Genomic DNA, 12,558 nt, shown 5'->3' with positions numbered 1-12,558 from the left:
GCAGCTGTGGCTGCCTCTGGATCCCTGGAAGTGCCCAAGTTTGGACACCGGGGCTTGGTGCAACCTGGGATAGTGGAAGGTGCCCATGGAAGGGGTGGAATGGGATCATCCTTAAGGTCCTTTCCAACCCAAACCATTCCCTGATTCCATGATTAAGCAGTACGATGTGTTATTTCCTCTGATAATCTCCCTCACCCCACACATTTATTCCATGTTTTTCATGGAGATGTGTCTGAGCCTGGTTTCCCCTGTGTTTATGGACAGTCTGGGCCAGCAGTGTCCCCTGGAATTTGGGTCACTGATGGATCGGGGGAGTGCTGAGTCACAGAGCAAAGCCATCACCACCTGCAGCCTCGTGTCTCACAGGGACTCATCCAGGGGGGATTTTCCACGCAAATCCAACAGGGAGGCAAAAATAAGAAACCTTCAGGGATTGACCAGACTGGGGAATTTGTTATTCCAAGAGAGGGATGGAAACCAGGAGCTGGAGTCAGAGGGGGAATCTGAAGAGAAAGGAAGTGTCCGAGGTCAGGCTGGACACTGGGAACATCGGGACAGTGGGAATTGTCCTTGCCCATGGCAAGGGGTGGCACTGGATGATCCCTGAGGTCCCTTCCAACGCAAACCATCCCATGCTGGTGCTGGATGTTTGGATTCTCCAATGCAAACCCACAGCCCCTCTCCCAAATGTGATTCCCAGGATTCCTGCCCGGATAAGATCCAGGATAAGACCTGGGATCCTTCCCGTGGCTGCAGCGATGCTCCAACCTCGGCCAGGGAGCAGCCTGTGACACCAGCCTTGCTGGGGTGACAGCCAGGCCAGGACGGACCCTCTCCCACTCTGGAAATCCTCCTTTTCCTGCCCTGACCTCCAAATTTCCAGGATATGGAGCTCAGTGGAGGAAATGGACGGGCACAGCCCCACCCCACCACGGCAGCTCCCATCCTGAGGGACATTTCCACACTGGAACGTGTCCCTGCTGTCCCCGGTGTCTCCTGGGACGTGCCCTCATTCCTGGTGGCGCTGCCCACGCGGATGATGATCCCGAGGGAGCAGCTGTTGGCACCGGGAGCTCTCTGAGGTTTCCCTGCTCCCGGCTGTGGCTCCTGGCACGAGCAGAGCAGCGGGAACGTGGCCCGGAGCTGCCCCATGGCCTTGGCACGGCATTCCCAGGGCACGGATCCCGCCTCTCCCGCGGACGTGACCTGGCAGGAGTCAATCCCAAACCCCTGCTGGGGCAGCGGGGAGGGATGTGGGATTGACCATTCCAGCAGGAATATCTTGGAATCATCCCCCAAGCCCCTTGAGGGACACCAAGGATGGCAAAGGGAGAGTTTTGCTTCCAGCTCAGTTTCTCCCGATGGGAGGGGAAGAAGGGAGGGCTGTGCCTCTGGAAAAGGGAATTGCTGGGATTAGGGTGCAGCTGGATGTCTGAGCAATTGCTGGGATTAGGGTGCAGCTGGATGTCTGAACAAATGCTCCAGGGAACGGAGCAGGTTATCCCGACCTGGAGGATTTGTGCTATCCCAGGTTTTCCAAGCTGCAGCAGGGAAGTCGTGCCAAGGTTTTGCCTCTCTCCCAAAATTCCTGGGCTGCCTGAGGCCACGGAGGGATCCTGTGTGGATTCCCTGTCAGGGCTGCTGGAAGGCGAGGGGTTAGTGTTTTGGAAGGAGGAAAAAACAGGGACATGGGAAAAAAATTTTAAAAAGGTAATAAAAAGAATCAATCCCAGCATGGGCTGGTGCAGCTGCATTGGGATTTCAGTCAAACCTTGGGATAATTCACCCATGGGAAGGCTGGAATTTGGGAGCAGGAGCTCTTTTCCCATTCCTGGTGCAAGCAGAGCTCCCTCCAATCCCAGGGGAAGAGAAATTCCTGCGTCTCCAGCTCATTGCTCCCAAATCCATCTTTTCCTCCCCTTCTCCTGAGGCAGAGGACCAAAAACTTTGGGATAGTCCAAAGGTACAAGGCAAGGAAAGGGGAAAAACTTTGCTGGGCCTGTGGGAAACTGAGGCAGGATCTGCTTTTCACATTCCCAGATGGAATTCCTTAGGGAGCTTGTGGTCACCAGGGTATGCAGGATCTGAATGTCTGGAGTTCAGCAGGACAAGATCACCCAGAATTCCCAGGTGAATCCTGAGGATGTTTTGCCTCTTGAGGGATATTCCAGGTTTTTACCTGGAACAGGGAGGTGCAGGACAATAGGTGATCCCAAATCCTGGCTCTGCTTCTTCAGGAGACTTGGAGTCACCTCCATGGGTCCCTTTTGGCTTGAAAATTTGGGCTTGAGGAGGACAAGGACTTCTCCAGGATGACCAGGATGAGATTCCTGGGAATGTCTGAGACATTTTGGTTGGGATCAATCATTCCTGAAGGGTGGAATGCCATGGGTGTTGTTGATGATCCAGGAATAGAATTCCAGCCCCTGCTGATCCCTCTGCACCAGCTCCATGCTCTGATCTCTGGGAAGGACATCTCTGCTCAGGCAGCCTGAGAGGAAATCATGGGAATTTTCTCCTTGCTTGGAAGATGATTTTTCCATAGCTCAGCCTCTCGGGTCCCACCTCATTTGCTCCAGGGGTGGGAAGCAGGAAAACTGACAAATGTTGTCCCCAAATTCCCGTTCCTGGAAAGGCACCACAAATCTCAGTTCTCTTGGATAAGTGGCATGAGCTGATTGCAAATCATGGATTCCCAATCCCTGGAAGTGCCCAAGGCCAGGTTGGACAGGGCTTAGAGCACCCTGGGATAGTGGAAAATGTCCTTGCCCAGGGAATGGGATGATCCTTAAGGTCCCTCCCTCTCGGGGCTTTAGCTGCTCACAGTGACCCCAAGATGTGTCACAAAGTCTCTTTTCCCAGCCCAGCGCTCAAAGAAGGAGTCAGAGCTCTTCATTTCTCGTTCTCAAGGTTGTTTATTGTTCCTTATCTATAAAATTCTTTCTCCCATCCAGCCGAGGTCAGCTCAGCAGGACAGACAGAGGCTCTGCCTGCCCCTGGGGCAGTGTTATATTTTTATACTAAAAACTGCGTGTACAATATTTACAATTACTTCCCAATACCTATCACCTATGTTAGACAGTGAGCTTCTGCTCTAAACCAATCCCAAAGTGCCAACATCACCCAGAAGATGGAGGCCAAGAAGAAGAAGGAGAAAGGCTGGAAACACCCAGATTCCTCCATCTTGCCCCCCGAACCCCCATTCTAAAAACCTCAAAAATCTATTTTTCCACCCTGTGACAAACTAATTATTATTCTACTTAGACTTTCATGGCTTGCAGACGTTCATATAAGGTTGGTAACTTGCTCCATGGGTCATAATCAAAGTCATAGGGGTCCTAGGCTCTGTGCCAGGGTCTCTGAGCCCCCCTGGCAGGCTCCTGGCACTCCAGGACAGCCAGAGGGATGTCCTGAATTCCGACACCTTCCAACCCAAACCATTCCAGAACTGCAATGTTTTCCCTTTTCCCTTCTTTTTCCTGCCCTCCCTTTCCCCTTCCCAGCAATTCCCTGCTGCTCTCCAAGCAGATCCCAGCATTCCCTGCCCTCAATCCCAACAAATCTCTTTGCCTGCTGCCAGGGAGGTGGCACAGAAAAGACCCCATTATTCCCCAAAATGAGCCCCGTAAATGAGGATGAGCAGGATCTCCCCAGGGACATTTGGGGTTTGCTTTCATGGCTCGGACATCAGCCAGGGAATGGAAATTCCAGAGAACACCCTCATCCTACCCCATGGGCTCCAGAGGGGCACGGAGAGGGTGGAAAGAGGATCCAAATGGATTTTACAACCTCGGGATAAAGTTGTTGTGTCCCCCTTCCCTTTGGTATTTCTGCTTTCTCCGGACAAGGAGGGAAAATCGACATTCCCAGGTCATTTCCCCCACAAGGAACTTTTATTTCCCAGCAAAACCCAGCACTGGGAAAAGAGAAGGGGGTGGTTGAGCAAGAGGAGCAGGTGGGATTTGACTGGAAAACTGGGAAGTCCAGGGAGGAGCCTCCATCCTTTCCAGGTGCTCCTGAGAATTTGGGAATGAAGGGAAAAACATCCCTCAGGATAAAACTATTCCTTGGGTAAACTGAATGCCAAGGAACTCAGTGCAGGAATTTCTGCTGGGGAAATTTAGGGACAGCTGATTTAAAGGGATTTGCTGGCAGCTTTTGAAGGGATTAAGTCTGCAGGGACAGGATAACCTCGACCTCTTCCTCCAGAACAGCTGGATTTTGGAGCTGGACCCGTCTGGGACAATTTCTGCCTTCCCTTGGATGCTCCCAGAGTTCCCATCAGCAAAAATTCCTCCTCAAAAATCTTCTCAGTGCTCCTGAGTGGCCAATTAATGGGAAAAAAATGGGGTGGGGGGAAAAGAAATCCCAAAAAAGGCTGATCCCATTTATTTCAGGTGCTGGTTTGAGGATGGAATAAATTCCAGCTGCTCTTGGCAGGAAAATACTATAATAGTAAAAAATACTATAGGAGTTCTGAGGGAATAGCTCAGGTTGGTAAATCCCATCCTGGATATTCCCAGTTTTTCATCAGGGCAGGGATTATTGGGAAAAAAATATCCTGTATTCATTCCTTTCCGTTGGATATAGGTTTTATGAGGATGAGAGATATTTTTGGGGGGATAAAAAGGTGAAGGCACGTGGGAATTTGATAAAAGAGGAGGGAATTTTTTGATATGGGAATCTTGAGGCAGTTTTGGCTCTGGAATTCACTGGGATGAAAAATTCCTTTTTATCTCCTTTTTCATTGTCCTGAGCAGAATGTGCAGGGAGTTCATGGAATAAACGGAACAAATTCTGAATTTTAATGTGCACTTTGGGATTCTCAGCATGGCACAGGTGGTCTTAAAAAGAGAGGAAATCCTTGGATATTTATGAAAATATCCCTTTTTTGGCCAATTTTCCACCCTAGCCCAATTCCAGGAGGTGCCAGTTAAGGAAAAGAGGTGACACTTGAGGGCTGTCACCCTCCAGTTTTGGGGCAGTTTAGGACATTCCTGCCCCCAGAATTTCCATCCAGGCTCCAGATTTTCCCAGCTCCTGCTGGATTTGGGCTTTGCTCTCTCCATATCCTACAGATATCTCACCCTGGGACCTCCATCCCTGTTTTTCTCCCATCCAAAGGGATCCAAACCCTCTCCAAATCAGTGGCTGCTTCATTCCCAGCACTTCCCACCCATTCCCAAATCCTGGGCACTCCTGGAAGTGAAGCCACTTCTTTTTCTGCCTGGGAATCTCCAGATTCCCAAAAATTGGCACAAATGGTTTAAGCAAGGCCGTCCACCAGCATTTTTTTTGGATCAGGTGTTGGGATTGTTTTCCAAGAGAAAGCTTTGCCCAGCCTGAGCCAAAGGTGCCTTGGATCAGGAATTTATCTCAAGGAAAATATTCCCGTGGATTCCTTTCACTTTCAATAGCTGGGATTTAATTTTGTCTTAAAATCAGGAGATCCGGGGCAGCAAAATCCAAGGAAAATCAGGAAAACGTGCAGTTCAGGAGGTGAAATTCCTCCAGTAGCTGGAAAAGCCAAAGGTTCTCCAGGTTTTTGAGCTCTGGGTGTTTGTGCTGTCCCACCTGCTGTCCCTTGATCCCAAATCTGAGGATTCCAGGGTTGGATAATCCCCAGTCCTTGGGGATCTTTCAGCCCCATGGAGGCACTGAAACGCCCCCACAAGGGGTTGGGACAGAGGGAATGCGAAGTCCTGAACTCCCAGCTCCCAGCCTGGCTTTCCCTGGATGTTTAATGGGATTTATCCAGCACCATCCCACAGTTTTCCCAAAAACTTTTGAGAGCTGATGTCTTCAAACACCAGGATTCAGTGAAAATCTCTGGTTAAATCCATAAATTTATTTGCATTTACATTTCAACCTCTATGACCACAAAGTCAGGTCCTAAATAGATTTTTTTTATCATTTAAACCATTTTTAGGGAGGAGAGGAGGGAATGTGGGGTCGGTTTCGGTGGATTTTTTTTAAGGATAGGGCAGGTTTAGGAAATTAAACCTGAGCTGACCTCGGAACCCTGTCTCTGCCCAGCTCTGGGAGACTTTCCCCTTTTATTTCTGGGAATTAAAATTTGTTTTCTGTGCATCCCTCCAAGCACAGCCAGGGCAGCCGAGGGCTGAGCGTGCTTGGGATGAATCCCTTGGAATTCCTGAGGTCCCATCCCTCTAAATCCATCCTAACTCCTCCAGCTCTGGCAGAATCGCTCCGGCTTTGTACAGCCCCGAGCGCCAGCGGGAGCTGACCCCGAGCTTTTCTGTTCCCAATCCAAGCTGAAATGAGGGATGGTGCCTCAAATGTGGACAGGCCAAACATCTGGGAAGGGCTGGAACCGTTCCCATTAACGTGGACGTGGTTTGGAAGCGGCTCCCGCTTGGGAAGGGTTTTCAGCCTGGATTTGTTCCAAGGACACCAAAACCCAACTCCTGTTTTACTCCCGGCCCCCTTATCAGATTTAACTCCACAGCTGCGTGTCCGCTGCCCCCGTTCCTCCTCCTGGGAGCCCGCTGGGAAATGGAATCCTGGTTTATTTGGGAGCTGGGATTCATTAACCCTCGTTATGTCGTTTGGAGGGAGTTTGTGTCGGGAGTTAATTGGCCCTCAGCTGGTTCCTGTTACTGGCTTGGCAAAGGGGATGCACTGGAAAGGAGGGAAAAACCTGGATTTGGGATGGGGATGGCTTGGGGAGCGCAGGGAATCATGGAATGGCTTGGTTGGGAGGGATTTTAAGGATTATCCCAATCCCATCCCATTCCACGGGTAGGGATACCTGCTGCTGTCCAGGGTGCTCCAAACTGGCCTTGGACACTTCCAAGCCACAGCTGCTCTGGGAATTCCAGCCCAGCCAGGAATTCCCAATTCCCAATCTCCCATCCATCCCTGCCCTCTGGCACTGGGAGCCATTCCCTGTGTCCTGTCCCTCCATCCTTGTCCCCAGTCCCTCTCCAGCTCTCCTGGAGCCCCCTCAGGCTCTGGAAGGGGATCCAAGATCTCCTGGAGCACAGGGAGGGGAGATACTATCAGCTCCCAGCTCTCCCTGGGACAGATCCCTCCACATATTCCTGGGATTCAGGCAGGATTTTATGGAGCCTGACTCCTGTGGATGAAATCTCCGTGCAGAGGAGGAAGTAGCACAGGAGGTTGTAATTCCTAAGAGGAGAGGGGTCCTTGGCATGAAATTATTTACGAGGAATGTTTTCCTCCTGGAGAGCAGCCTCATCCCTGCAGTCTGGGATGCTCCATCCCAAAATTGCTGCTTCCACGTGTGAATGTGCACGATGGGATCAGCCCCAGCCTGAGCTTCCCCTGCCACCTCCATGGATGGTAATTCCATGGGGGAGCTGCTCCTTGGGACACAGCTGCAGAGCAAACCGGGATTCTCAGGGCCAGGCTGAGGAAATCATGGATGCAGAGGAGGGTTTGGAACTGGAGTTTGACCTCTCTGTCCCCTCCCCGCAGGTGGATGCCGACGATGTCATCACCAAGGAGGAGCAGATCTTCCTCCTGCTGAAGGCCAAGGCCAAGTGCGAGCGCCACCTGAAAGCCAAGGTGCCCAAGGTGCACGGTGAGTGCTCCCAAATTCCGGGGCTGGATCCACCCCTGCTCCTCCCAGCCCTTCCCCTCAGCCCCACGCGCTGGGAGCAGGGAGGGAAGGAGGCACTTGGAGCATCCCAGCGAATCGGTTTTTCAGGATAGTCCATGGGGAGGAGGTTTGGAAAGCAAAGCTGTCCCAGACTTGTTCTGCTCTAAAATTCCAAACTCCAAGGGTCCAGGAGAATGCAGAAGTTGTGGAATTATAGCCCTGGTTGTTATACCCAGTGCACAGGAGAGAGCACCAACCATCAGTGCTCCTGGGATCACAGAATTCCAGAATGGGTTGGGTTGGGAGGAATCTTAAAGATCTAATTCCACCCCTCTGGAATGGGCAGGGCCACCTCCCACTGTACCAGAGTTAGACCACCAGGTTATCCACTGTCCAAAGCTCCAACCAGGCCTGGGACACTGCCAGGGATCCAGGGGCAGCCACAGCTGCTCTGGGAATTCCATCCCAGCCAGGAATTCCCAATTCCCAATCTCCCATCCATCCCTGCCCTCTGGCACTGGGAGCCATTCCCTGTGTCCTGTCCCTCCATCCTTGTCCCCAGTCCCTCTCCAGCTCTCCTGGAGCCCCTCCAGGCCCTGCCAGGGGCTCTGAGCTCTCCCTGGAGCTGCTCCTCTCCAGATGAACATTCCCAGCTCTCCAGCCTGGCTCCAGCCCTGCAGCAGCTCTGGGATCTCCTCTGGACTTGTTCCAGAGGAAAGCCACTATTCCAAATCCCAAAAATCCTTTGCAACCAGTGGTAGGGAAAACAAAACATCGCTCCAAGACCTTCCTCCTTCCCCACTCCCTCTCTCTCTCCTCGGAAGGGCCCGAGCTCAGCTGAGCCTCTTCCTTCCATTTCCTTTCTATTTTGGGCTGGAAAATCACTCCCAGCTGTGGGATTGAGGGGGAGGAGGAAGGAGGGAACTCTCTGATGTGGGGAGCGAAGCCCTCACTCCCCGCTGGCTCCTTCCCTCACATTCCCAAGTGTTAATTCCTGAGAGACCCTTCAATCCCCAGGGTGGGTGTCCTGTCCCTCTTCCCTCCACTTCCCGGGAAAATGGGACAAGCCTCGATGTCCCTGCACCTCAGTTCTCCCTTCCCTCAGGGAATGCTGTGGGAAAGGTCCCCAAATCCAGCTTCACCACCTGCCCTCCCCGTGCCTTTGGAAATGCCAGCAAGGGCCATAAAATCCCAGCCTTCCTTTGATTCCCAGCCTCCTGTTTTCCATCAGGAAACCTCAAGCCACATCCTCTGCTGCTCCTTTGTCCCCTCACCCCGTGCCCAATTAACACCTCGTTAATGAGCACATGTGCGAAGGCATTTCCTGCTGGTGTCTCTGCCTACCTGGTCCTGCTGCCGCGCCCCTTTTCCAGCTTTTCTGAGGCAGCATTTGGGATCGGTCCCCCTTCCCTGTGGGCAGGGATGGGGATGGGATTGACAGCTGGATTTTGGGCTCTTTCCCAATGGCAGAGCAAAGGGAGCAGATCCCAGGTGTAGAGAAAAGCAAGGCACAATCCTTCCCAATAATATTTCTGGGTTTCACATTCTCTGAACCTCAGAGAAAGGAAAAATAATATTTATCTCATTTTCTGTGCCTATGTTGTGCCAAAGTAGGATGCAATATTGAGATTGTTCACCCAGAGTGATGGTGGTTTGGTGCCTTGGCCTGTCAGGGCCAAGTGTGTGTAGCCCCACATTTCTCTTCACAGTGAAAAGCAAGGCACAATTCTCTCCAAGAATATTTCTGGGATTCACATTCTCTGAACCTCAGAGAAAGGAAAAACAATATTTATCTCATTTGCTGTGCTTGTGTTTGTGCAAAAGCAGAATGCAATATGGAGACTGTTCATCCACAGTGATGGCGTTTTGGCTCCTTGGCCTGTCAGAGCCAAGTGTGTAGCCCCACATTTCTCTTCACAGTGAAAAGCAAGGCACAATTCTCTCCAAGAATATTTCTGGGTTTCACATTCTCTGAGCCTCAGAGAAAGGGAAAACAATATTTATCTCATTTTCTGTGCCTGTGTTTGTGCCAAAGCAGAATGCAATGTGGAGATTGTTCAGCCACAGTGATGGTGGTTTGGTTCCTTGGCCTTTGTTTCAGGGCCAGGTGTGTAGCCCCACATTTCTCTTCACAGAAAAAATCAAGGCACAATTCTTACCAAGAATATTTCTGGGATTCACATTCTCTGAACCTCAGAGAAAGGAAAAACAATTCTTATCACTTTCTGCGCCTGTGTTTGTGCAAAAGCAGAATGCAATATGGGCATTGTTTACCCACAGTGACGGTGGTTTGATTCCTTGGCTGTCAGGGCCAGGTGTGTGTGTGTGCGTGTCAGGACTGAGGGTGACAGCCGCGAGATTCTGTGCAGGGTGTGCAGGGTTGAGTGCTTGGCAGATTCAGTTTAGATGTAATGTAACATAGTATAATACAGTATAAAATAAAATAGTATAATGAAGTAATTAATTAGCCTTCTGATATCAGTGGAGTCAGATGCATCATTCCCTCCCCTCATCGGAGGTTCCCTGCAAAATTCTACATCCAGGGATTTGGAGATCCCGTGGTTTTGGTGCTGGTTGGTGACCTGATCTGGGACTGGGACAGAAAAGTTCCAATATCCTGTGGTTTACTCCCATGGACACAAATCCTGCCCCTGGAAAAAGCTGTCCTGAGCTCCTCAGACCCCCTGCTCCATCCTCTACAGCAAACCCAATCCCAAATAGTCCAAGAGGAGGAAACACCTGGATTTCAAGGCTTTGGAGGCTTCACCCATTAGCAGAGGAGAATTAGATCCAATTAATCTGCACTAATCCAAAGGCAGAATGAATTCCCACTCAACCTTTCACAAGGAACGTTTTTTTAGGATTTAGCACCCCAGAAATTCCCTCTGGGAGTTCCCAAACAAGGCAACGGTTTGCCAGACTGCCCCTGAGACAGTTTAAGAAGTTTGTGGTCCCAACAAAGACCTTTCCAATTTGTAAAAGTTCTTCCCACTTTTCAGCGGAGCTGCCATCCACAGATTTTGGGATTTCAGGTGCCTTTGGACACAGGGAAAGCAGCTGGGCCCAGTGTTTTCCTCCTTGGATGATCCAGAATTTGAGATGTGGTGTCTGTTTTGGGACATCCAGACCTGTGCCCTCCTCATCCAGAGGGAGGATCTCATCCTGTTACCTCTTCCCTCACTGCAGATCCCAAAGAAAAATCTGGGAAGGGCAACAATCTTCACCATTTATGATGCTCCAGCTCCTATTCACAGAAACTATTTAAAAGGAAAAATTTCTGAAGAAAAGTAGGGTTGGTTTGGAGCAAAATAAATCCTGGATGTGGTTTCCAGTTGACCCATGGTCGAATCCATGCTGGGTTTGTCACTCCAAAGAAGGGAAAAGGACAGGTCCACCAAGAGGCAGCAGTTTTGGGGAGATCCTCAGGAAAACGCATCCCACAGTTATCCAAGGATGGGATTTCTCCAGCCTTTCTTAGGGAGTTGTTTGTGGTCAGGGATAAGATCCACGTTCAGCTCTGCTGGAAGGGATCTTCCTGGAGAGCCTGAATCCCTCTGGGATCATCCTGGAGCAGCTCCAATCGAGGGCCAACCCTGCCGACAGCCCAGCGGTGTCGGATGTTTGGGAAAGGAGAAAGTTTCCACTTAAAATTCCTGACCCAACTTGAGGAGGATCTCTCCTGGGAAGATCCTCACCACAAGGGTCACAGGAAAAGACTCTTTGACCCCACTCCAGGAAGCAGGAACATATCCTGGCTGGCAGGGTTGATATTCCAAAGAAAAATCGTAGGGAAGAAAAAGATTGAAAGCCTCTGAAATTTCAGACTTTCTTCAGCCACTGTCAATGTGTAAAAATTCCAAATCCCCTTTTTTTCACCCCCTAAAAAGGTTAAAAATCTGTTTTATGGGAGGATGAGGTCCCTCCTCTCCTCCTGGAGGGCTCACAGGGATCCTCTGGCCCCTGGCCACCTCCCAGGTGTCTCTGAGCCCTGGCTCCTGATCCCTGTGGCTCCCACATGGATCCGTGCCATGGGGAGCCGAGGCTGAGCTGCTCCAGGAGCTCCCAAAGAGCCCCGGCAGGATTCGTGCGTCATCTCCACCTTTGGCTGAGGCACTGAGGGCTGGGGACCCAAAATATGAAACCAAAAAAACCCCAAAACCCTTCCCCCACAAGCATTTGGTTTCCTCCTTTTCTCTTTTTTCCCCCCTCACCCTCCCCCTTTTTCCCTTAAATTTAGTCTCCAGATGAAAGCCTTTGGGAAAGAACAGGAAACCCGAAAATTTCTCTTCTCCCGACACAAATATTCCATCCCAGCCCTGGTGGGCAGCTGGTGCCACCCCAAAGTTAAACCTGGAAGGGGATGAAGTGAAAGTCCCAGCCCTGAGCCATCAGACCTGACTTTTTTTTTAAATCCATGAATTAAAAGCTTGTCTTTCCCTGGTTTGGAAAAGGAGATGGGACATTTTGTGGGGAAAGAAGAGGGAGTTTTGCACAACCCTGTCATTAGCAAAGGCCATGGCCAACCCTTTCTCTGAGCCCGAGGTGTTGCAGCTCCAAACTGGGTTGTTTTTTTAATAAATAAACCTATTTTTCCAGGAAAGGTGTTATTTTTAGTTGGGGATCTGGGTCTGTTTACATGGGTTGTGCATCCCAGTTTGGTTTCACTGTCCCTAAAGGACCTAGAGCTGATTCCAGGCTCTCGCTGGCCTTGAGGAACCCCAAAATCTGCTCCTGGTTTCTTCTCCAGAGGGTCCAGCACCAGTCCCTGATGCCATGAGCTCCCAGATGTTGGGAGAAGCCTCAGGCACCTCAGAAATTAAGGGAGACAGAGGCAGCCTAAGCCCTAAACACCCCAGCCCTCTATAAATCCATAATTTCTCCAGTTATTTCCATCTTCTCCCAGTTCCTGTTCTCAGTCCTTGCAGATGTGGCCCAATTTCCACCAAAAAAACCCCAAACCATTCCTTGTGAAA

The 12,558-nt window shown here is 50.7% G+C and overlaps 1 protein-coding gene across 1 annotated transcript in view; it reads left to right on the top strand.

Annotated features, from left to right (window-relative positions):
* Nucleotides 1-12,558, top strand: part of PTH1R (parathyroid hormone 1 receptor) — an 89,245-nt gene that overhangs the window by 33,519 nt on the left and 43,168 nt on the right. Inside the window, exon 2 of the mRNA XM_054273862.1 lies at nt 7,462-7,567. Within this exon, the coding sequence (XP_054129837.1) occupies nt 7,462-7,567 (106 nt within the window). The remainder of the gene's footprint in view (nt 1-7,461; nt 7,568-12,558) is intronic.

The sequence above is a fragment of the Melozone crissalis genome, unplaced genomic scaffold (genome assembly GCF_028551555.1).
Source record: "Melozone crissalis strain CALT ecotype California unplaced genomic scaffold, PUWL_Pcris_2 ptg000016l_1, whole genome shotgun sequence".
Taxonomy (NCBI): domain Eukaryota; kingdom Metazoa; phylum Chordata; class Aves; order Passeriformes; family Passerellidae; genus Melozone; species Melozone crissalis.
The sequence above is the reverse complement of the archived record's forward strand: the minus strand, read 5'-3'. Positions and strand labels throughout refer to the sequence as shown.